Source organism: Daldinia caldariorum (assembly GCF_022478825.1).
Source record: "Daldinia caldariorum strain CBS 122874 unplaced genomic scaffold F4812scaffold_3, whole genome shotgun sequence".
Taxonomy (NCBI): Eukaryota; Fungi; Ascomycota; class Sordariomycetes; order Xylariales; family Hypoxylaceae; genus Daldinia; species Daldinia caldariorum.
The window spans coordinates 1,376,994-1,401,544 of NW_025953039.1; the positions used below are offsets into that span (position 1 = coordinate 1,376,994).

Below are 24,551 nucleotides of genomic sequence, written 5' to 3' on the forward strand. Positions count from 1 at the left end.
TCCCATGTTCCATGTGGCATTGATATTAGCATTCCTAATCTTATCCGGTGCCATCCACCGCCTCGTTTAGATCAGATAATCTTTCCTCGAATCTCCGAGATTCATCTCGGACTGAGGCGAGTCTCCGTCCTAATAAAACTTGGTACTTGATCCTTTAGGTACAGATTAAAAAAGGAAAGGCCCTTGCAAGGTACACCGTAACGTACCTTTTACATAACAATACCTAGGTAACCTGACAAACCAAATCCACGCCAAAAAACCATACCCAAAAATCATTAACACAACAACTTGCGCTGCCAGGCTTGCTTATACGGGTTCGTCCTCGTGATCTGGCCGTGCCCTATTTTCATAAGCAAAGCCCATAAGCAACTCACGAGTCACATATCTGATCCAGACCTAACTACAAATCCCCACGAGCCTCTAGGAACATTGCCCCTTGCATCCGAGGCCCCCCCCATAGTCCCCGTCTCTACCCACCCCAGGCTGCCAGGTTCGCAGTCAATTGCAAGTCGAGCCCATCGGTACACCTCCCCATTCACTTACATCCTCATGCAGCCCGGTTTGGAGCAAAAGAGATCTTGTCACTGACTGCTGATCGCCACTGTTCGAGCTAACAAGTGACACGAGCCATCACGATATAGTGGCACCTCCGACGCTTCATTGGTCCGACATTATTAGTTGGTTCTATAACAGGCCTCATTAAACAGTTGATATTTTTGAACATTAACGGATCTCGTGTCGACTTGTCTATATCCCGTCAACTGCCCCTCTACTCTAGAGCGTCTCCTCTTTTTTTTCTCTTTTTTTTATTCGAGCCCCGGAGTCCCATGCTATCATAGAACAAAGAAAGAAATCGAAGCGACGATCGCCGCAGTTTATCATAGTCAGACGAATTTCTAAAGGGTTCAACGACGAAGATTATGATGGAAGTGGCCCCTTACTCATACGCAAAACTGGCCAGGTCAGAACCCAACTCTACCAGGACGGCGCTCCCTAGTCGTCCTATCGCCTCCAGGGAAAGTACTCAACCTTCCGAAACTATGTCTATTCGAAACGCCTCCTCTATTGGCTCGAGGAGTCCTGCGGCTCAAAGTCAAAGTGATTTTTCGGAAGCACCCAGCCCGTCGATACAAGGATCCGAGCGAGTCAACTCGAAAAGTCCTTCTCCATTTGACCCTGTCCATCATGAGGGCTGGGCAACGATAAAATCGAATCCCACATCGAACCAGAGTGGCCAGGTATGCAGGTAAGTTGACCACTAACTCGATAGACGTGCCGCCCGGTTTTGACCCTATTCTAGCAATTGTGGTACTACGAGAACGCCATTATGGAGACGTTCGCCCCAAGGTGCTACCATCTGTAATGCATGCGGACTTTATCTAAAGGCGCGCAATTCGTCGCGCCCGACGAATTTAAAACGGCCACCATCGACTGTCACTACTACTCCGAAAAGGACACCCGAGAAGGCCTCTTCTAGCTCATGTTCCCAAGGCAACCCAGCAAATATTCCCGGGGCTACCTATGTCGCTGCGGATCAAATGCCCAATGGATCGTGTCCGGGTGGAGGACGATGCAATGGTACCGGCGGCGCGGAGGGATGTAGCGGCTGCCCGGCGTATAACAACCGAGTAGCGAAGAGTGCTCAACTCCAAAATCAAAATCGGGCATCCGGCAGTGGAAGCGGGCCACATCCAGACGATGGGCCGACGCCGATAGATATAAATGCGCAGCAGGCCGCGGCTCAGAACACGACCGTAGTAATAGCATGTCAAAATTGCGGTACTACGATTACCCCGTTGTGGCGTCGTGATGAGTCGGGCCATACCATATGCAACGCCTGCGGTACGTATACACTTAGACGCTTGTATGGTGGATGTTAGCTAATTGCAGCAGGGTTATATTACAAACTTCACGGAGTTCACCGGCCTGTTACTATGAAGAAATCTGTTATTAAGAGGAGAAAGCGCGTAATACCAGCAAATCAAATGGATAGCGGGTCAGAGGATGCAATGACGATCGATTCTATCGAACAGCAAAGTCCGTACATCGAAATCGAAAGGGAGCGTGGCACCGTTAACGAGGACGGATCTGTTAATCTCGGGTTACGTCGAAAGGCCGAACACCCACTCACGCTACTCCCTGATCCCATCCGATCTGGCCCCGCGTCAGGTCCGATAACCTCGACCGATCTCATAGCATATCACACTACTAATGCTCCTCATAATATCGATATTAGGGATTCTTTCACCCACGATAATCGGCTGGCCCCTTTAAAATCACTTGTGGCGTTAAGTGATCGTCAGTCGTCCCTATCTCCCGCGTCATTTCAATCGCCATCAAGAAAGCGCTCCTTCTCGGGGACTGATTCGGAGTACACGCCGAGCGAACCCGGACATGATAGCTCCAAAAGGCTATCATCGATCAAGTCCCTTCTCAACCCGGCGTCAGAATCGAATTCAGGTTTTTTTCCGGTCGATAACCTTGCCGAGGCTTTACGTCTTCGATCACCGGCTACTACAATCTTGTCAGCGCCAAGCCCCAGCCTGCAGGGGATGACGATAAACATATTGCCCGCTATACAATCCAGAGAGAGCACGGCGGAGGACGAGAAGTCGAAAGCGGAACGACTGGCGGCACTTCAAGAAGAAGCCGAACGGATACGCCAGATGCTCGCGGACAAAGAGCGCGAGATGGCTGCACTACAGAAGTAGGAACGGAACATTCGTTACCGTCTGAATTTGCGTTGATTTTATTTTGATGACCTAAATTACGACTGGGAGCCTATCGGAGTCAGGCCATGGGAGCAAGGCGAAAACACAAAAGGGCAAGTCAAACACTACGGGGCGTCATAGGATCGAATTCCTGAATTCCTTCACCGGTAACCTTTGCTTTTCTGCGACATAGCATATGTGCTCGGCGTATCGTGAACCTGTAAAATATATGCAAGGTGTAGGAGGGATGATATTTCAAATAACGGGATGGCAGTTATAATATTCCCAAGACACGAGCAGTCCAATTGATTTTTTTTCCTAATGACATTGTGCACAATGGTCTATATAGAGGGACGGACGGAAAGGATCACACGGGGAAAGGGATAACTTTTCAACCAATGTAACTAGTCTGGAAGGATTAAGACGTAAATTATGAACTTCATCGATAATATATTATTACGAACGCAAATGCAAAACACCCATAAGGAAGAAGAATATTTTGAGACGTCTACCTCGTTCACAGTGGCCATCTTCTACCTAAATATCCAGCCTTGCGTCACACATGACTCGGGTTTACATGATGAGTTCATTCCCACTTCCCACCGTTATTCGTACACATACAAGGTTAGGTACCTATATAAGCGACCACCGCCAGCCCAGCCATGCCCCCTCCTCTCTTACCGAACGTGTTTATTTTTTTAAAAGCGGTTTTATCCAGATAGGAATCCCCATCTCTTTGAAGTTGCACCCAAATCGGCATTCCACCAACAAACTCGATAAGATGAAGAAGAAGATGAAGACGATGGTAATGATGAATAGCCTTGAAATCGGAGAATCGCGCCGATAAAAATAATACTTCTTCCTCATATAAATGAAGATGATAAGAAGACCCTTCGTTAGAGAGAATAGGTACCTAGGTAGAAAACCTTATCCGCCTCTAATTTATTTATGTATTATAAATACATACCTTAGGTACCTACCCAAGGTAACGGGTAAGGCGACGACGGGACGTGTTAGGTACCTTCTATCAGACCTGCTCGGCGCCCCAGCCGGCGTCGGCCTCGCGCATGTTGGCGGGGGGTTCGACGGAGGGGACGAACTCGAGGGCGACGTAGGCGAGGCCGACGGCGGCGACGACGGAGCCGGCGATGATGCGCAGGACGCCGTGGTTGAGCAGCAGCGAGCCGACGAAGACGTAGAACAGGCCGCGGCCCAGGAACGAGAACATGAAGGACGCGTAGCGCGACACCTGCGGCGGGATCTGGAACTCCAGGAGCGCCACCGCCAGCCCGAAGATGAGCACGTAGGCGCCGATTATGATGGATTGGCTGTATTGGGGGGGGAGAGGGGGGAGGTTAGTGAGAGGGGGGCGGAAGTGGGGAGGGAGGGAGGGACGGGGGGAAGGAAGACGTACAAGCCCAGATTGAAAAATTGCGATATTCCGCCAAGGACCATGATGACGCCGACCGCGAGGTTGACGATTCGACTATAAAAAAAACAAGTCCATGTTAGCACTCCCATCCACGTGTAGCTAGCTATCTTCGTTTGTACGGAACGGTCGGCTTGGTAGTAGTAGTAGTAGTAGACGTACAATGAGTCGGAGAAATCCATGTTTGCGATTGGGTTTGATAGATAGGTAGGTAGATAGCTGACTTGGTAAGTAGCTGGTTGGATTGGACTGAGCTGCGCGATATGCGAGAGGGAGAGGGAGATGAAGTTGGAGTTGGTGATGTATGCGATTGTGCGGGATTCTCTCAGTTCGCCTTGTTGTTTACTTCGAGCTTGGAATCGGGAGAACGCGGGAGATCCGGGCTAAGTTGTTGATGTCGATGTTATACCTCGTCGTCTCCTCTAGGCACTTTTTTTTTTCTTGGATACGGTTGGTTGGTGGTGGTAGTAACGTTAAGTATGTTTACGTCAGGAGTCTAGAAGCTTAGGTACCAGGCAGGTAGGTAGTTTATTTTTTTTTTTTTCTTCTTTCACAGCTCCGAGACGTTGATTTGTTGTAGCTTGCGTCTACTAGCGCGGACAAGGTGGTGGTACAATACATAGTTACATAGTATGTATGTACTCCATTCATTCTTCAGGGTGTCGTCATCCACTCCAGCCACGTGGCCTCAGCCTCATGTCGACTCACTACCTAGCCACATATTTTGAAAAAGGGGGGAGCAATCGTAGTAGGTAGGCGGCAGTATACAAGTACACGAGGATGGGCTTGATCAATCAGTTTCTTACCTGCCGGAGGATATAACCAAACAATATTTAATGAAAACAACGTTATTTGTTCCATAAGTGATTTTAGGCCAGTTATAAAAGCCAGTGGCTATCCATACTTGAGATGTCCTTTCTTCTGGATATATATCATCTATAACATTTACATCATATGCAGAGTTAGTTTGTGCTAGGCTAAATAGATAAAACATCAATAGTAGTGGCGTTTGATTTACATTTACATCTTATTAGCTATTGCCGTTAACGAGATACTCAGAACGTAATACGTAACGTACATTCACTAACAATAATAAAATGAAGGAGCTATGCCATCAACCGGAGAGGGATTAACCGGGGATAGGTTACACGAGAAGGGAAGAGAGGTAGGATAAATAAGAACTAGGCAGGTGCTTATTGAACTTTAGTAGCGTTCACGTCTAATAATGCAAGGTTTATCCTCCTGTCATAAATATAAATAAGGTACCTAAGTCTTAGACCTTACCTAGTACTCTCAGTCTCTCATAACTTCATCTTTCGTCCCTACACCATTTGTTCGTTCCCTTCCAATAACTTATAAGATATTCTAGAATTGCCACTCAATACAATCCATCAACTATAGCGAGATCTATCATATCTACCTACCTAAATCCTACCTTAGCTCTATTCAACGCATCACCTCTACCAGGACTAGACATCAGACTAGCATCACTTTCCCCATCTTGTCCCAAGATTGGAATAGTCACAATTCCGGTAACCACAAGAGGGGACCCCGAGAATCCCCCAAACCAAAGTGAAGTCGGCAAAAGATTCTTCGTCCGCAGCAGCCAGTCCGTTCGTGCGAGTTCAAGATGTCAGCGGCAAACATTACTTTCTGGGATCGCCGAGTATACGCCGGCCTGTTCGTCGTCGACGGCTTCGTCCTCTTCGTCAAAATGCACCGGATCCGAGTCCTCGGGGGTTGTGACCCTTGCGAGCTGCCTTAGGTAGTTCGGCTCAGAAACGGCTGAGCCGGGACACCTGCACTGCTTCCAGCAACCGGCGTGTCACGGTACGGTCCTATAGCGTGGACCCCTAGTGGGCCACCATCGTATATATAAGGTAGCTAGACGAGGGGCCCTTTATTATTCCTTCTTTCTCCCTTTGTGCAACAACGATTATCTCTCCTCAAACCATGACACGACGCGAGAAGACTGTAAGCTGAGCCAAGAGGTCTATGGGCTTCAATAATTACTGAGACTTCAGCAGAACTGGCGCTTTTCACTCTAAGTACGACATACATCACGGGATCTCTCTGGACATGTTCTAGTGGACCCAAAACATCGCCTCTATAATCATCGAGCACAGCTCAGCTCCTATAGGTATAGCATTAACACCTAGTCAATGAAGACAGACCGGTAGGATCAGCAGCAAGAGTGAACAAGGATCTGTTGTGGTAGGTAAATATAACGAGGAAGTGATGTTTCACAATTTCCATACGCAGGATAGGGCCGAATTGAGATAATAAGATAGGTTGGCTGGTCTCCTATAAATAACATGCCTAGGTACTTAATAGGGGTAAAGGATTCATATAACCTTTGAACGATGTCAGAAGGGTCCCGTGATGTATGTCGTACATAGAGTGAATACTAGAAGCAGTAGCACGTAGAATATCAAGTATGCAGTGTATAGTAGTGATCTATTAACGCTTGCCCTTCGAAGCACCTTCGAGGGAGCAGCGTGTTCCTTATATACACTATCCTAGTGGGCCATAAGGCACGATCCGTACTAGTGCCTCATACCCCTGACAAACGAAGCTTAAGATATAGGCGTGACTTGGAATTTAGCGTTCGATTTGGCTGGTCTTCTATCCTCCTATGAGGGAGTTGGCTACCCTAGGTACCCTTTATATAGACGGTAACCCTAGCACTATCCATAACTCTACGTAGACGTTTATAACCAATTCCTCTGAATCTTATGAAGAAATTACTTTAGGTAAACAGATAGGTATCTTGGTGACAAGGTCTCGGTGGAATAGTTTGTTGTTACACCAAGACAAGAGACAAAACTACGAAGATGCCTCTCCTCGTTTCCCTTATATATACGAACGGTGGCCCACTAATAATCCACCCGACTATACCCGTGAACTTAGCAACCCTAGCTGATATTGAATTATAATATTGTCTACATGTCCTTAAGTGACGCTGTGACAGTGAGGCGTTAATAGATGTTCCATATCATAACGTGAAAAAGAAGAGACGCAGACAACTCCTCGCTAGCGACTAAACATGTTGCATGAGTTGCCTTTCGGTTATTCTAAACCACACATAGATATTGAATCATTGAACTCTACCCATACCACGCTAAGTGAGGCTAAAAAGGGACTAAACGGCCAAAAAAGACGTAAAAAACATACAACACTGGGGATTCGCTGGTCGTCACCGACCCAACTACTAATCCAGCGGTATCAGGCTTATCTATGGGAGAGCGAACGGGATCCCGAGTTTTCCTGATCCTATGGTCGTATGTGATAGTTTGTGGTGTTTTCGGCACTTATATACCTCTACTTGCCAACCTGTTGGATCCCCACACCTCGACGTCTTCTTGGAACTACCAAAGCATGCTTGCGTGAATAGTAATAAAAATTATGTGAAATATACAGTCTGAATGGTTTTAAAAAATCAGTTAATATGATCTGGATAATATGGTAATGAAGTTGTCTTTCTTGTATACAATATAGATGATCTACCCCGGGACCCACTTTTCTTTTATACTACGGGTTACTGTAGATGTATTGACTATAAGTCTATAACATCACACCGGCTGTCATTCTTAGGGCTTGAAATTAATAGATAATAGCTTAGCGTATAGCGGTAATTTAATCTAGTAAGAAATAAGATGAAGATGAAGATATAGATATTCGTAGTGTACGATGTAAGTTTGGATTTTTGCCTGTTAGAGAGATTAGGTAAGCATGAATAAGGGGCGAGCTTTATCATCCCGAAATCACAGAGCACGATAAATATTTTTTTTTCTTAGTACCTCTATTCCAAATTAGCAGTAGGGTCTTATGTTAAGCTACAATATTAGAACCATGTAAGAAAGACTAGAAGAAATACCGTAACTACTATCCGTATAGACGAGCCACGTATTCTTGGCCTTGTTACGGTACATATATTGGGATAACACTCTTAGCCATTCCTCATTTTCTGAAAAAAAAAAAGAAAAAAAAAAAGAATCGACCCAACTCTCAGCTTGCCTTTCTGAAACGAAGCTAGGCTCTTCCCCGAGAAGCGAAGGAGAAGAAAAGGCAAAAAAACCTTACGGGCTGATATCAGGCACATTAGCTCGCACGCCGTAGGTAAAGAGCATCGCCAAGCGGTCCCTAACTACCTACCTAGATACCTATTAACATTATTAAGCCCTACCTTATGTATGGCAATTCAGTCGCGAGTAGCTCGTTTCAGAACCGTCCCCCGTTGAAAAGGGGAGCCGGCTTAAAAGCGTTGCTACGGGTCGCATTATAAGGCCTGCTTGGTAAGTCTAGTCTAGTCTAGTATATATATATAGCCTTGTAAGGTGGTATATATGATTGCCATATAACAAAAAGGGGAGGGGAGCGCGGCTCAACTTTCGGTTGATGAACTTTAATGCTGCTCGTCATATGATCGGAGACACTGGTCTGAACTTGGGGGCCTTGGGAGGGTCGAACGAATCTAGTAATGCGGCGGCGATCCCAGGCAAGATTAAAGTTGCAGCATCATCCGCATCTGCGGGTAAGCATCTCGGCCGTGTTTCAGGATGGAAACTCTATCTCGTTCGTCCGGATCTGCTTGCAATTGACTCTGGGTAAAAGGGGTAAAAGGGGTTAAAGGGGGGTATTGGGGAAGGGGAGGAGACGGGTTCGGCATAAGCTTGTGCGTAAAGCCCGGCCCCTATTCCCTCTTGACTTAATATCTAGCACGATAGACTCCGGATCTAAACGCTACGAGGACACGACTAGGTCGCGCGTTAGTGACGCATACTCTAGCTAGTCTAGATTTTTCAGGATGACGACGAGGTCTACAGATTCCAAACCGAGTTCACTTGCAACCTATTTTCGAAGCCTTCTCCGCCATGACCTCTCTCACCGTTCCGCGATACAAATGCAACGCCTTACGACCGCCGATCTGGCCTCTCTTTTTCTCTCTTTTCCATCTCTCTCTTTATTAATATGGTTGGGGTATCCGAAATAAGACGGAAGCATAGTCGAGATAGTCAGCCCCGCCCCCGTAGTATCAGGCCGTGTCCGCCGGACTGAGGACATCGCCGCTTCGCAATGCTTAGGAGAGAAAAAGCCGCCGCCACGTCCGGGAGCTGGACGGCTCGTGCTCCCCATGGAAATGTATCAGGAGCAAGCCAGGTACGTCCACGTTAACAAGTGAAAAGCGTTGTTTTTTGCGAACTTACCGGAACTCATCGGCGCTGACAATGTTTCCAAACACGAAGCTATCCACGCCCGATGGCCCGCCGTACCTGCCGACCATGGCCATGGTAGGCGGCGAGCCCTCGCCCGCGATCGACGACCCGATCGCCGTCGTCCTGCTCCTGCTGTTCCTGCTCTCGGCGGCGGCGCACATGGCGATCCTGCGCATCAACAAGAAGCGGAACCTCAAGTTCGTCTTCTCGGGCATGCTGTTCGCGCTGTGCCTCCTGCGCAGCGTCTCGCTCGTCGCCCGCATGGTCTGGGCCTCGTACCCCAAGACCGTCGACGCCGTCATCGCCGCCAGCGTCATGACCCAGTGCGGCTCCGTCCTCATCTTCATCATCAACCTCTTCCTCGCCCAGCGCGTCCTCCGCGCCTACCACCCGCGCCTCGGCTCGCACCGCGGCACCCGCGGCGTCGTCTGGTTCCTCATCGTCTGCGTCATGTGCTGCCTCGTCATGGCCATCGTCGCCACCATCCACAGCTTCTTCACCCTGGACCCCCGCGCCCGCCTCGCCGACCGCGCCGTCCAGCTCTTCGCCGGCTCGTATCTGGCCTTTCTGACTTTCCTGCCCGTGCCCGTGGTCGGGCTGGCGGCCGCGGCGCAGCGCGTGAGACGGTTCCGCTTCCGCCCCGTCGAGAAGTTCGGCGCGGGCCGGTGGCGTGCTAAGGTCGGATTACTCGTCTTCGCATCGCTCGTGGCGACGATGGGAGCCGTGTTCCGCGTAGGGGTCAACTTCGACGGCCGTCCCGGCTCCCAGCCGGCTTGGTTCCATAGTCGGGCGTGCTACTACGGCTTCAACTTCGTCACGGACCTGGTCGTGTCTACCGCGTACCTGCTGGCCCGCTTCGACAGGAGGTTCATCGTACCAGATGATGCTCTGAGCCCAGGGGACTGCTCCCCAATCGTACCGTCTATGCACTCTACCTCGTATAGTAATCCCATCAGCGAGTACGCCGTCATGGGAACTAACGAAGCCGCAACTACGGCTCGATCCCCCCTTCTCGCAACGAGTCCGGGTCGGACTCGGACTCGGACTCCCACGCCGATTCCTACGCCTACCCCGACTCCCATACCGCCTTCATCCACGCCCCCTCCGCAAACCATATCTCCACCCCCCTCCCCATCGTCCTCACACTCGCACTCGCACTCGCACCGCAATAATAACAACACCGCCACATCCGCATCCGCATCCGCATCCCACACCGACTCCTCCAACACGGCCGTGCGCACGAGCAGCAGCAGCTTCGAGCGGAAACAGCCTTCAAACCAGCGCCCGCACCCGCACCCGCGCTCGCTTTGTTTCTCGTTATCTCTTTTCCCACCTCTATCCCATTCCCAACCACCACCCCAACAACAACAAGAAGGACAACAACAACGACAACAACAGCACCACTACCACTACCACCCCCCTTTCTCTCCCTCCTCCCCCAAGTTCCCCAAATCCCCCAAATCCCCTAAATCCCACAAACCAACCCCAATGCCCTTCGCCCTGCGCACCCGCACCCGCGCCCGCGCCCGCCGCCGCATGCGCATGCGCATCAAGAGCGAGGCGGACGCGTACGGGCCGGACTGCAGCAACGGGGGCAGCAGCGGGGGGAGCGGGATGGGACTTTTCGGCGACGGGTTGGGGTTAGGATTTCTCAGCCGGTACGGGTACGGCGAAGCCGCGCACGTGCAAGAAATCATTCGCGAAACCCCATCCCAGTCCCCGTCCCCGTCCCCGTCCCCGTCCTTGTCCCGCATCCGCGCCCCGGCCCCCGCGCACCTGGGCCCGCCGATCCTGCCGGCGCTGGACCTGGACCTGGAGCTGCTGAGCGCGACGCTGCTGGCGCCGGAGGGGTGGGGGTTCGGGGTAGGGATGGGGGAAGAAGAAGAAGAAGAAGAGGATGATGATGAGGTGGGAAAAGGAGAGGGAGAAGGGGAGGGAAAAGGGGAGGGAAAAGGGGAGGGAGAGGGTAATAATAATAGTAATGGTAGCAGTGGTACGAGTACAAGTGCTAGTCAGAGCAGTAGTAGCAACGGGAGTAGCGATGGTAGCGAATGGAATAGACGGAACGGCAGCGGCAGCGGCAGCGGCAGAACGTGGAGTCCTGGTTGTCCGCTGGCGCGGGCGAGGACTGTGTAACCTAACCTAGGTAAATAGGTACCTAGGTAATTAGAAAAGGGAGAAGAAAGAAGATATGGGAAGAAAGCATTGTTTTGTCTGTTACCACAATATCAACGGCGTCAAGGGGGGGGGGGGGGGTTGCTTCAACGAAGGAAACGTTGGCGAGGGAGGACAACAAGGAAATGTTGTATAAGGAAGGATAATTTAGAACTTGTGTGTATACCACCTTACACATTACGAAATTTTAATGATTATATTCGAATAACCTGGCTTCTGCGCAATGGGGTTACCAAGAGGCAGAGATTGAAACCTACCTGCCTAGCTAGGATTTAGACCGAGTGTGTTGATACTCGTGTGCGATATCTAACTCTCAACCAGGTATGATGTCGCCAAGGAGGAGGTCAAGTTCCCACTTGGGACGATGACAGGAATCAACCATCCTAATTACTCCTATCTATTGTATCTAGTTCTTAGGTATCTTAACGGGCTGCATGAAACATCACATCACATTCGAATACACCAAGCTCATCCCATGATCGAAGCCAAAGTCTCTTTCTTCATTCATGAAATACAATGTTCGGGTAATTACTTTTGCAGTGGGCTGCTCATAATGTCTTATCCCATCAAAAAATGGGCTCCAAATGTGGTATCGTAATGAGGACGCAGCAGTCCCACGCCAGATCCCTTTCCCTTTTGCTATGCCAACCGCATCGGCACCGGCCTGACAAAGACCGTTTGTATTTGAGGTTGTTGATGGGTTACATGCTTGAAGATGCTGCTTGCGGCGCGGTCACATTTGTGCGTTGCCTTCTGACTTTTGGTGTGGCAGGGGTATAGCGATCTAGGCTCAACGTAACTCCCGGACACCTTCGAACCTTGTACCCACGCCTTGTCCAACGCGTGGCACCAAGATTTGTAGGGTACTTAGAGGAAATAGTCTGGTGTGCCTATTATTCAAGTTAGTCTTGATGTCATAAGGAGATAAGACGGTTAATAAAAACTTACGTCGTGAAACCATCGGCTCACCAGCCCGTGGGCATGGGTCAAATTGTAAGCTACACGAAAATAGTAAGTATATATTTCCCAAAGTTAAAGACGGAACATGTCTCATCGTCAAGCTACGATACGATATAGGCCACTTACAAGGTGTATTTCAGATGCTCATCGATCTCCATGATAGCTGCTTGGTTACCGCATCTGTAGCAGTAGTTAGGTGCTAGGAATAATTAGTAAGTTGCTTCTAGAAGAGCTTAGAAGAGTTGGATAATAATGGCAGCTCACCAGAGAATATCGTCACCACATTTCTATCCTGCGACCAGTTGTATCCCTCCATGACCAGCTGGTGAGCTCGGGCAATCAAAGTCAAGCCGTTGTTATGATTGAATGCTTCCGAAATATCCTGCCCAAAAGTGTACCCAGCACCGCGAGGGCTAATACCCCAACCGCATCGGTCATCAGGGTCAGACCAGAGCAGGTCGCACATGGGACCCTCGTGAGGAACTTCTTGAATTCGGTCGAGAGCTCTGATATTATCAAGCGTATCAATGCTAGGCGACAAACCACCGTGAAGACAAAAGATCTGGTTGTCGATGAGGGCAGTTAAGGGAAGGTAGTCGAAAAGATCGGTGAAGAATTTCCAAACATTGGCATTGCCATACTTCCTAAGGCATTCGTCATAGAAACCATAGACCTGGGTGATCTGACGGGACTCGTGATTGCCACGTAGGATGGTGATGCGTTGAGGGTATCTGATCTTAAGGGCAACTAGCAGCGTTACCGTCTCGACAGAGTAGTATCCTCGGTCGACGTAATCACCTGTATCAATAATTAATAACCATATCTTCCATGTCTTCAACAACCCCCCGTTAAGGGGGGGTATTGCGAGGCATGAGGAATACGTACCCATGAACAGGTAGTTGGTATCTGGGTTGGGACCACCAATCTTAAATAATTCCATCAAATCATGGAATTGGCCGTGGATGTCGCCACACACCGTCACCGGGCATTTCTAGACTGCATGTGAGCAGAAGCGACAGATATGATATACACAATACAACAACATACCACCGGCTGGACGTTAGACTCCTCCTGCAAGACCTCTCTCGCCTAGATAAATAGGGCGATATTAGTATGATTGTTTCAAGGTGAGATGCGACAACTGCTGCAGATGGATATGCAGATGATATGCGATAGCTCACCTTCTCGCAGAGCCTCTGAACATCAGCTTCCGAAAGCTGTTTGCAGTTCATTAGACTTTCGATCCAACCGTCGAGGGTAGGGGTAGTCGTAGGCTCTGAGGGGGGGATCGGGGCCAGATCAGCGGGTACGCGCACGACGTCTTCCATATTGGTATCCATGTTGACAGACGAGGACCAAGAATCAGGTCGCACGATGGTAACTGAGGTATTATGTCCGTACTATCCAGCGGTAGAGCGGTAGAGCGGTACCTAGTATTGCAGGTTGCTTCGCAAGACCTGAAGGAGGTTATCGAATCGATAGAGTCAAAGGGGCGGAGGGGGGGCCGTCGACTCGAGATGACGTTTTAGGGCACCGGTAACAACAGCGCAACGCCTCGTCGTTGATGTAGATGGATTTCGGTGGGTGGGGTCTAAAAGGGTATCGTCGCAGAAAAAAAGAAGAATAAAATGATAGTTACAAAAGTTTAAGTTTATTAATTGTAAACTCGCTCGATGAATTCTTTTTTGGGGGGTGTGGAAATTCGGGGGTGGTTCTTTAAGGTATCTTTGTCGCGTGTTAGTGGGATTGAAGATTGAAGGGGTAATGTGGGAGTGGGAGTTTGTCACGAGCGATTACGAAAATAGGATTTTTCCCTGTTTGATAGCAGAGAATACCTAGCAGAGCACGGTTGGAACTTGGACCTTCTGGCCTTACAAAAAAGGGATGCTAGCAGCTAGGTACCTTGGGTACCTTAGGTATGTACATAGGTACCTAAAGGCTAAGAGTACCTATCTTATCTAGTGCACCTTATCTAGTGGCTGCAAAGGTAGCCACGATGTACTACGTACCTCCGCATTGTGTACAAATGTACGTCAGTTGCCACTAAAATTGCGGCTCTTTTTTACACCCCACCAGTCCACTGCCCCCTTCTACCCTCAGCCCCTTGCCCCCTATAATAAGTAAGGTAGGTACCTACCTACCTAATTCTCTAGCAGCTGGATCCCCTCTACCTTTCAATAAACACTTTAGGAGGTAGACTACCTCTAGCCCATGCATGGATTAGGTAGGTGTTGTATATACACACATATTTATATTCCAATCGTAAAATCATACTCGATAATACCAGAAGATCGATCAGGATTATGTTCAAATAGTAGAAGGCAAGGCTATTTAATGATACATCATCAAAAAAGGCCTACGCCAGCCCGAGTCCAACCGGTCCATTAGCTTTCGCCCCTTGAGGTTCCCTGCCCACCAGATCTCCAAAGTCCAGCTGCACTTCCGAGAGCATTTCGGCGTGGAGCTTAGCTCTCTCCATACACTGTCTCCATACCACGCCATCCCTTTCCGTGCTGCTCAGCTGCCTCGCCAGAATTACGTTGAAAGCATCCACTTCTTCCTTGGCCCATTTCACACAGGCGCTCATCATCGTGTACGGAAAGCAACTCTGGAAGCAGTTCACCGTGTTTTTAATTATACTGAAATAGACAAACGAGATTTGCCAGATGTAGAGGTGAAGATCGCCTTGGAAGATGCATTGTCTACGCCAAGTTAGTATGTGAAAAAAAAAAGTAACATCTTTAGCATCCTGCGAGAACTTACCTTGAACGCTTCTGGATCAAGTCACTCCGAGCCTTAAGATATGCATCTCTGGCGCGGTCTTCGAACCCTAACCTGTTGAGCCACTCGACATTACGTTTTGTTTTAAGCGGCTGGCTATGCGAGTCGACCAGTTCCCGTATGATTAAACCAGCTAACTTGGAACATCTCTCCTCGATCTTGAAGTCGATAAAATCTTGCGCTATAACGTTGTTCTTCAGGCCACGGGCGAGCTTTTGCAGCTTCTCGACACGATCGACTGCCAGATCAAATTTCTGAAGGGCGATATCGATATCCAGCTCATCCATCTGACCTTCCACCCAGCGGAGATTTTGCTGTTTCCCGTCCACCTCGATTAACATATCCTTAATGTCAGAGAGCGTCTCAAGTAGCTCCGTTTTTTGCAGTAAACCCGGATCTCGGGAGGCGAAGTAGTTAATAGTCTCTTTAGCCTTGTTATTCGCCTCCATCTCAGACTGCAAGTTCTTCCTTAATTCCTCAACGGCTTTTCGGATGTTCAATAACAATGCTGGTTTCTCCGGGTCTTCCTGCTTTTCTGTCCTGTAGATAAATGACTCCTGACCGACGCCCCGAACCATGATAGCATCCGCCAGCTTGTTCCTGCCGCTGTATGCTTCCGAGGTTGCGGCCATGTCGACAACCTCGATATCCAAAAGCGGCCAACAGCGATCCGCAACTAACTTGGTAGCTGGGCCACGCGTGTCGTTCGGGTTATCCGTCTTACGTTTTTTCCGCGAAGCGACGAGAAGGTGATCATTGAGAAGAAATATTTGCATAGATCTCCTTGACTTGTACGTCGCATTGTCGAGCTCAATCCAAGGACCGGCATCCTGGATAACGTGCCTACCCATCGAGTTGGGTAAAAACTTCTGAGAACCCTCCACGTTCTTGTACAGAACTTGCATTTGAGTATTCCAAAGAACGGTCCTATCCGCTACCGAGCTACGCTTGTCCTTCTTGCTTAGACCGGTGGAGAACTCTCCATTCATAGAGCTGCCATGGTTACCGGATGCAGCTCGGAGCGCATTCGTATTCGTGGCTAACTCTTTAAACAGATTGCGCAAAGTGCGCATCTCGGACTTCAATTTCTCGGCCTCTTTACTAATTTTTATGAACTGTGCCCTATTTTGGTAGACACTCTGCTGTAAATCTGCAGACGCCCTGTTCTTCAGCTTGCGAAGGGCAGTTTCGTAATCTCTAATCTCATCTTCAGTAGCCTCGCTAAGAATATTAGCGACATACTGATCGGGGACGAGTCTCGGATCTCTAAGTGCCTTAGGGTCTACGGTTGGAGGAGCACCCCTGGACGCGCCAGCTCCTGGTCCGTCACGCGAAGAGGGCGCTAGAGGTCGCGATGCCTGCTGATCGTATTTGGAAATATCGAAGGTGGGCATAGACGGGATCGGAGGAGCAGTTGGATCGAAATCACTAGGGAGATTATTAAAACGGGTCGAATATCGTCGCTTAACAAGGTCGCCAGTCTGTAAAGAGCAAAGAGTACGATTAGCAGAGAGAATAAATAACCAATAGAATCACTTCGGTATACCTTTCCACCAGTTGCGGGAGGCTGTCGCTGTCGGGGTGGCGGCACGTTGTTCGTTCCAACCTTCCCTCCGGTGCTACGAGGAATCGGAACCCCATCTTGTGGAATGGGATCTGATATCTGGCGAGGGGCGCTTATGGTAGGACGACCTTTCCTCTTAGGACCGCTACGGAGCGATATCTTGCTCCTTTCTTTTTCTTCAGACATTGTGGGTGTTTAGGTCTAGACGGGATGACGGGATGACGGGGATAGGGAGAAGGTAAAGGTAATTAGAGATGGGAATTATTCGGCGCTGTAGGTATTACATGTATCATTCAATGCGGTAGTAAGGTTGTTTACCAATCCATCAAGGGCTGGTTAAAATTGAGGGATGAACCGGTAAAAATGAGATTTAATTGTGGTGCTTATTTAAAAAGTCACCACCGTCATTATCATCATCATCATCACCAGGTATTGGAGTTTGAGGGTCGACGCGGCTTGGCTTGGCTGAGACCTGAGACAGGTATCTAACCTTAGGTACCTAGGTACATATGCCACTTATGCGACATGTCCACTACATGTATGTATTAGAATGTGCATTTTCTGCTCTGTGCTCCCGTCTCTCGCTATGTTTAGGTACCTATCTTCGCTGTGCAGCGTGCTAAATCCAGTGCTAAATCGGCCGGATTTATTTGACGGCGGGATACGCTAGCCCCTGTTCATGCTTAGCGCCGTACCCGATAGCAAGGATCCGAGGCTGAGCCGCGATTGCACGTCACTTGTAAATCGAAGTTAGGTACCTACCTAGACGGAATACAACCTGGTGCCATTGAAAAAAATTACCTACGGAAAGAAGTTGCTGCTTTTTTATCTTCAAGTCCCTGCTTTTAATATTAAAAGTCCCTGCCTCTCAACGAACGCAACTCTGCCGAGCTCCAGCAACTTTTGCGTCGCATACTTTAAAATAGACAGGACAAAAATTTATCTATTTCTTTGGTCCATCTTCGTATTAATATTTATTCGGTTGCTGCCACCACCCAACTTGTCGATCTAATTGGCTCCTCCCCCTCCAAACTTGTTTTCTCGACCCTCAAAATCGTCACATCCATCAAGATGGTCCAACCGAGTACTATATTAACGATATCCGCCGCCACGGCCGCGACAGGTATTCTGGGTACGGCATTCTCTTTCCAATCCATGACTTGGGCTTTGAATTACAGATTGCGAAATATTCCCGAGCATACGTTTCTTCTCGTTGGGTTCAAATCTAAAAAAAAAAAAAAAAATATAAAATAAAATATAAAATCAAAATAAAATTAAAAACTAATTGTGTCCAACAGCCTATGCGATCTATTTCGACTACCAACGTCGGGCAGACCCTAACTTCCGACGGAACTTACGAAGGGAAGAGCGACGACAAGCGCGCGCCGAGAAGGAAGAAGCTGTAGCGCAGACTAAGCAGAAGCGCAGAGACATTCAGATGGCCGTGGATCAAGCTACGGAAGACGGCTACCCCACCGGTGTTAACGAGAAGGAGCAGTTCTTCATGGACCATGTCCAGAAGGGAGAACTTCTCGCCGCTGACCGTAAGTCACACGCGCATATATACTATACCCTATATGCCTCGTCTACGTTTCGGGACCTAGGATAGCGAAGAAGGATGCAGGACGTTGTTCGTATCATGTCGAGAGAAACTTTTGGTATAGACGATATGGCCCCAAGACAAAGAAGTGCTAACGCATGGCGAACCTAACACAGCATTAAACACAATGGAAGCCGCACTAGCCTTCTACAAGGCTCTGAAGGTATACCCGACTCCGGGGGACTTGATTTCTATATACGATAAGACCGTGGATAAGGTAAGAAGAAAAAGGCTTCTCTTCGCGCTTACACATTACGAGCCCATCCCTCCCCCCGCATCGAAGCCATATCCATACCACGAGGCAACCCCTGCTGACCCCTCTACCAGCGTGTCCTAGACGTCCTAGCAGAAATGATCGCGTACGACAAGACGCTCGACCTGGGCGCCGGTATCAACCTCTCCGATCTGCCCAGCGCCGGTCTGGATTAGAACTCCATTTATAGGCCGCGGCGGTTACTCACAACTCCACTCTTCCCTAGGAGGCGGACGGTGAATCATGTCAACGGCGGCGATGGCCATGATAGCCTTGACCCGGATCCATTCCCTCCCGAGGAGGCTGATTATTAAAAAAAGAGAAAGAAGGAAAAAATCACATTATCAAAAAAGCAAAAGCCAAAGTAAAGGAAAATAAAAAATTTCAAGATAACCCTCCGCTTTAGGAGAAGAGGAGAACCCCCGAGCATCGAATGGTCTAAAAGATGGCCCTATTAGGTATACTACTATACGCATAACACACACGCAACACACAAACAAACAAACAAACACATGGGGATACCTTGTATGATATATGGTCCGGCGCGGCTGGCTAAGGGCGGCTGCTGGTCGTTTATTAGGCTGCCGGTTATTCCGCTGTAGAATAAGGGTGGCTCCGCTGTACATTTTTCATGATGATAATGTCTGGGGGGCTGGTATAGACAAATTATGGATCATGAACCCTTTTTTTATTATTTTTTCTTTTTTTATTGTTCGCTCTATGTTATGCGATTTGCTCAACCCCTTTCCCTCCCCACCCCCCGTGTATAAATAACCTTAAAGTAAACCTACCTACCTCCTATCTATCTCAACTACCTAGCTGTAATTATAAAGATATCTGTCTATGTATGTAGGTACCTAGGTACGTAACTAGGAGACCTCGATCTTCCTGCCCTTACGATCGACTCTCTCGTCCCGCGGGTCGAAGCCGCCGTTACCCCAGGTAGCCCACTCGGGCGTTTCGGGGCCCATATACTCCTCAGGCGTCCAGTCGCCGTCCGCGCCCCGCTCCTCGAGCAGCTCGAAGAAGCGCTGGTAGTCGATCCTCGTATGCCACTTGCCGTCGACCCTGAAGCGCTCGCTGGCGAGGAGCACGCAGCAGCTGTGCGCGTGCTCGGCGGCGATGCCGTACCCGAGCCCGCGCTCGCGCAGCTTGTTATCTAGGGCGGTGACGAACTCGGTGACCTCGGCGTAGAAGGGCACGTTGGCCATGCTGAGGCCCGCGCCGGCGCTGCTGGACGTGCCGCAGTACGTGACGCCCTTGATCTCGACGAAGCACGGCAGGCCCCTCTCGACGAGGTCGGCGTAGCCCTCCACCTCGTCCTCGACGTTGAAGCCCTTGACGAGGGTCAGGCGGAAGACGGTGCGCTGGCGGAAGCGCTTCTCGCGCAGGATGTCCAGGCAGCGCTGGAAGCGCTCCCAGAAGTCGCGGTGCAGGGGCCGGTCGATCTTGCGCAGGGATTCCTTGTTGCTGGCGTCGATCGACACGTAGAGCTGCGTGACGGCCTTGAGGGCCGCGAGCTGCTCCGGGTGCTGGGCGTTGCAGACCAGGAAAGAAGAGATGCGCTCGCCGTGTAGCAATGCTAAGAATTCGTTGATGTGCGGGTAGAAGATAGGCTCGCCGACCAGGCTCAGCGCGCAATGCCGTATGCGCATCGCTTCTGCGAATCGCTCGGCCCTGACGCCGGGAACACCGCGCATCATCTTGATCTTTTTGTAGTGACCAGCTTTGACGCCGTCGAAGATCATCTCGGGTGGGTCCACAACCCAGCGCCAGGTGGTTCCGACTGGATTTGTTCCGTGTCGCCAGCAGAAAACGCATTTGTTGGAGCATGATAGTGACGGCGTAGTCTCCATGCACTGGTGCGATGCGATGCCGTAAAACGAAAACTTATAGCAGGAGCCGCGTCCTCGTAGTGCTGACTTGGTCCACCTGCATATCTTGACCCCTGAATGCGAACCTACGATGGAATACCCCTGTTTAGTCAAAGAGGCGTATGTGGGCGAATTCTTAGGTACCATCTCTTTAACAGTTTGGGGTGGTCTCTTCGATTTTGGTTTGTTGTATGTGGTGAAGTCCACGGCGATTGGTGCGGAGCCGGTTGGTAATTCTGTGTCGTTTCGAGAGGTCTTCATAATCTTCCCGAGATCTTCGACATCTTCAATGTTCCCCGAACGTCCCTTTTTCGGCTTAGTTGTGGTCACTGCTTGGTCAATTTCGGCTTCTCCATCGTCATCCCCAGAAGCATGTTCGTCTTCGCTTTCCACATCATTTCCACTACCAGGTACTCCTTCTCCTAAAGACCCAGTTAGGGCAATGTGCTTTAGGGTGTCGACCACTCCATCAGTCCATTCGCCAAGTCTTTCCTTAAGTTCCCGTTTCGTATCTGCCATTCCTAAGGGGTAAGCCCTCTTACGGCTCGTAAGCCTAGCCATCCATTTATCAACCTCCTTAGCTTGAAAGCAAAACCCTTCGTCTTCGGTCGGCCATCCCTCTCGATCACCTAAGCCGAAGACCGAGTAGCCAATGAGACCAGATAACGGCGCGGTATCAATTCTGAAGTCATGATGCGTTTCCGTTAGATGCTCAAGAAAGTTGTCGTTGATGGAATCGATATTGTAGCTAGGCACCAGGAGAAGGTAGAAGTAATCTATCGGGGTGCCATTATCTGCTGGTTTCGGTGGGCTTATGAAATATTCATCGTAATCCACTTCGGCTAAATCTAACACGAGAGGATTTAAGAAGGACCTCCCAGAGCCGTCGACTTTCTCTCCTAACGAAATTCCCAGGGTCTTGGCAATCTCAGTAGCAGTCTTCTCCGTGCTTCCAGTCAAGGATGAGTAGAACACAAGTGTTTGGATGGGTGTTTTAGACTCTTCATGCTTGCGTGCGCTATCTGTTCTTCGCAATTCACCCTTGATACGTCGTGGACCGGTAGTGAGCTCTTTCGTCTTCTCTTTAGGCTTCTCTTTGGGCAAGTCAACCTTTTCTTGCAGAGCTTTGTTGTCACTTTTCGCGGTAGGTTTTGGAAGAGGTTGATCGAATTTGACAGCATCAGTGGGAATCTTGGGTTTCTGGCGTAGCTCTATATATAACCAAAGCACTACTAAAATACCAGTTGTCGCAAATAGTATCACGGGTCGATGGTCGTGCCATACTTCAAGGATACCTAGGTAGATAGTTAATCGAATATAAGTAAAAACTTCTTAATGAGTTTATATTGTCATTCTTACCCTGTAGCGACCCCGTGTCATTTGAGCTCAACCCCCCTATTCTGCTCGTCATCTTCGGCCGCGGTGATTACAAAATTTACCTATTCAATCCAAGGGTTGAAAAGTTCGCGGGGCAAAACGTCGCGCAATCGCATAGATAGTAGAATTTTGGAGGGGCCCTTTAGCTAAATCGATAGCCCCACCAGTACCCCAGATTTCCAACTCAATTTATACCTGGTAGGTACCTAAGGTGGTACTTGCATAAGTACCTCCCATATTCGTTAAAGAGATGATTGTAGGATGAGATATCCTTCCTTCCTACCTTATGTTAAGAGGCACTTGAAGTATCTGGCAAACCAGCATGAGTACCTAAGGTACCTAAGGTAGAGTTTATTATTTTTAGCTGATATATAAACAACACTTATAGTTGATTTCTAAGCAGCATGCAAGGTATCTACCTAACTTAGCAAAGCAAAGTTCAAATGCAAATTCCGACCTAAATAGCTTTCATTGCTTCGTAGTTGAACATATGCAGACATCATGCCATTCCTCGTTATCTCTTGTATGTCATCATCAAACCTCGACATGCTACCCTTCCAAGCATTTTATCATTATATCACTTTTTAGACCTGGCTAACACACAGCCGCAAGTTCTTCCTTATTTCTATACCTTTGTCTCGGACCTGTTAAGCATCTGGATCGCTCGAGTGCCTACCTTCGTCGTAATCCACACCTACTAGTAGTCGGTCCATCATACTTATGTAGAGGTCTCTGGCCCAGCAGATAGTGGCCATAATTGCCAAGGCGTTCCATTGGTATTGGTTCTCTTCTGACAGGTTTAGTTGGCACGGGACGTGGCAGACAGCATTCGGGTTTTGGGCGTCCATTGTGACGATAAACACGATATGCTTGAATATTACGAAACCAAAGAGTACTGGTGCTTCTGGACGTGACTCTCCAGGTACGAGAGCGAGCTTATCACGCCACCATGCGGATAGCTTCGTTATTTCGGTTTCGATGACTACGTCCATGTCCGACTTGTTTTCGTCATTCATCTCTAAGATCACGATGTTAGGCTCGAAGTCACGGCGATATTTTCTTATATTTCCGTCAGTCGCAGACCACCGCAAAGCCTGCGTTAGCGCCTGTTTAATATGGTCGACAAGTCTGCGTCCGCATCGACGCTTATGTTCTTCGTCCTGGTTAGACCGTTGCTCCCTACGGAGATCGCGGACTCGTCCATGAATATCCATCAGTTTGCGAAGCGCAGTAGCACCTACGGAATATGAGCATCGACAGCAACGCTATTGTTGTTAACCCTGATAACGTACCTTGATATTCAAGTTTATCCGTGCGGGCGTATATCCTTGGCCGGGCACTGACGGCGTGAGTCTTGATGTAGAACAAGCCATCGGGCAAAGGAACTCCTCGAAAATGCATCCTCCAGGTGGTCGGCATTAGGGTGTATTCATCTCGCGCTTTTAAGACCTGGTTGAGGAAAACTTGTTCAAAACGCCATCCTTCTTTTGTATCGCGGCCCTGAATTGTTTCTTTGCTGGCAGAAGACTCAACCGGATTGCTTTGACGGGACTTGCCGCTCAGCGACTCATTCGTTTCTGTCGTTTCCCGTGTAGTACTACTTAGAGGGCTGGTAGTACGGACTATGATCTCATCCTCTATGCTGCCTTCGCTGAATCCTTCGCCGCCTCCTTCGTTGTCATTACTTTCCTCGATGGTGTCCAGAACGTCATCCTCACCAATATCCTCGTTTTCTTCGACTACCTGGCTTGATTGAGCGCCTGTGGCAAGAGCTTCAACTTCTTCATCTTCATATTTGATCTTGACAGGGCTTTCGTAAGATTTCCCTTTATTAGAGACTTGTTTGGTAATACGGCCACTAATAACCGTGTCTGCTTGTAAGTTGCCATGGGATGCTTTGACACTACGGGTAGATTTTCTTCTAGGTGCTTTGCGTGAAAACCAGCTGTGGGATCCAGTCATGTTGACGGCTGTGAGGTTGTAATAGACTTCTGTAGAAATGTAATTAATGTAGTAAGGGTAAAGTTGTTAAGAGAATGTAGTAACAGTTTTATGAATTGTGAATAGAACCTTTTTAGGTACACTAGAACCAAGGATAAGAACAAGGGCATTCTGAGCAAAACTGATAATCGACCAACAAGGATTCACGAATTATTTATTGCTTTTTACAATACACATTTGATCGAGTCGAATATGAGATATGAGAATGTTAGGTTTGTTTCTGATCCGTTTGTAACTGTTTTGCTTGTTGCCTGTTGTGATTTTTAAGAATTATAGCGAGATCCAAATTTGCTTTACTAATTTTTTAATAGGAATTGAATACCTACCTAACCTAACCTAAAGATAGAAGCCGCGCCGCGTATTTATGAGCATTTGTAGAGAGTCGTACCTGTTGTGCAGTTCAACTAGACTTGAGGTTTGCACAACATGAGGTAGTTACTATGTATTTAGGTACCTACTATGTCAGATGTACGCTAGCCCTAGAGAGGTATGGCGTGGCTTCCCACGGTACACAAGTACTTGTAGCCTAGGCATCCAGGCACCTATGATGTAGCTGCATTCAAGCTAATATGAAAGCTCTGGGCATTGACAGCTGGAATTCAACTGTTCG

At 48.8% G+C, this 24,551-nt stretch overlaps 8 protein-coding genes across 8 annotated transcripts; 3 read left to right on the forward strand and 5 right to left on the reverse strand.

Annotated features, from left to right (window-relative positions):
• Positions 1-923: 923 nt before the first annotated feature.
• On the forward strand, positions 924-2,711 carry F4812DRAFT_456634 (uncharacterized protein; the record flags this gene model as incomplete). The annotated part of the gene is made up of 3 exons (XM_047937023.1): positions 924-1,246; positions 1,301-1,842; positions 1,894-2,711. The coding sequence occupies 3 exons, from the start codon at positions 924-926 to the stop codon at positions 2,709-2,711; spliced, it is 1,683 nt and encodes a 560-aa protein (XP_047792940.1).
• Positions 2,712-3,189: 478 nt separating this feature from the next.
• On the reverse strand, positions 3,190-4,730 carry F4812DRAFT_418401 (COPI associated). Its single transcript, XM_047933245.1, has 3 exons — positions 4,303-4,730; positions 4,126-4,197; positions 3,190-4,039 (listed from the first exon to the last, which is right to left on the reverse strand). Exons 1-3 carry the CDS (start codon positions 4,320-4,322, stop codon positions 3,739-3,741), a joined length of 393 nt encoding a protein of 130 aa, XP_047792941.1. The 5' UTR covers positions 4,323-4,730; the 3' UTR covers positions 3,190-3,738.
• Positions 4,731-9,368: 4,638 nt separating this feature from the next.
• Positions 9,369-11,492, forward strand: F4812DRAFT_456636 (uncharacterized protein; the record flags this gene model as incomplete). Its single annotated transcript, XM_047937024.1, has 1 exon — positions 9,369-11,492. One exon carries the CDS (start codon positions 9,369-9,371, stop codon positions 11,490-11,492), a length of 2,124 nt encoding a protein of 707 aa, XP_047792942.1.
• Positions 11,493-12,263: 771 nt separating this feature from the next.
• F4812DRAFT_272841 (Metallo-dependent phosphatase) lies at positions 12,264-14,029 on the reverse strand. The gene is made up of 7 exons (XM_047930924.1): positions 13,673-14,029; positions 13,542-13,580; positions 13,377-13,482; positions 12,756-13,289; positions 12,618-12,690; positions 12,480-12,529; positions 12,264-12,421 (listed from the first exon to the last, which is right to left on the reverse strand). The coding sequence occupies exons 1-7, from the start codon at positions 13,829-13,831 to the stop codon at positions 12,399-12,401; spliced, it is 984 nt and encodes a 327-aa protein (XP_047792943.1). The 5' UTR covers positions 13,832-14,029; the 3' UTR covers positions 12,264-12,398.
• Positions 14,030-14,573: 544 nt separating this feature from the next.
• Positions 14,574-17,413, reverse strand: F4812DRAFT_272863 (Cullin repeat-like-containing domain protein). Its single transcript, XM_047930925.1, has 3 exons — positions 16,819-17,413; positions 15,255-16,753; positions 14,574-15,193 (listed from the first exon to the last, which is right to left on the reverse strand). Exons 1-3 carry the CDS (start codon positions 17,020-17,022, stop codon positions 14,848-14,850), a joined length of 2,049 nt encoding a protein of 682 aa, XP_047792944.1. The 5' UTR covers positions 17,023-17,413; the 3' UTR covers positions 14,574-14,847.
• Positions 17,414-17,601: 188 nt separating this feature from the next.
• Positions 17,602-19,448, forward strand: F4812DRAFT_418409 (mitochondrial import receptor subunit tom-20). The gene is made up of 4 exons (XM_047933246.1): positions 17,602-17,968; positions 18,135-18,380; positions 18,553-18,653; positions 18,764-19,448. Exons 1-4 carry the CDS (start codon positions 17,908-17,910, stop codon positions 18,863-18,865), a joined length of 510 nt encoding a protein of 169 aa, XP_047792945.1. The 5' UTR covers positions 17,602-17,907; the 3' UTR covers positions 18,866-19,448.
• On the reverse strand, positions 19,437-22,046 carry F4812DRAFT_272887 (radical SAM superfamily-domain-containing protein). The gene is made up of 2 exons (XM_047930926.1): positions 21,923-22,046; positions 19,437-21,858 (listed from the first exon to the last, which is right to left on the reverse strand). Exons 1-2 carry the CDS (start codon positions 21,972-21,974, stop codon positions 19,559-19,561), a joined length of 2,352 nt encoding a protein of 783 aa, XP_047792946.1. The 5' UTR covers positions 21,975-22,046; the 3' UTR covers positions 19,437-19,558.
• A 193-nt stretch (positions 22,047-22,239) lies between these two features.
• On the reverse strand, positions 22,240-24,347 carry F4812DRAFT_418413 (uncharacterized protein). Its single transcript, XM_047933247.1, has 2 exons — positions 23,233-24,347; positions 22,240-23,177 (listed from the first exon to the last, which is right to left on the reverse strand). The coding sequence occupies exons 1-2, from the start codon at positions 23,900-23,902 to the stop codon at positions 22,588-22,590; spliced, it is 1,260 nt and encodes a 419-aa protein (XP_047792947.1). The 5' UTR covers positions 23,903-24,347; the 3' UTR covers positions 22,240-22,587.
• Positions 24,348-24,551: the final 204 nt, after the last annotated feature.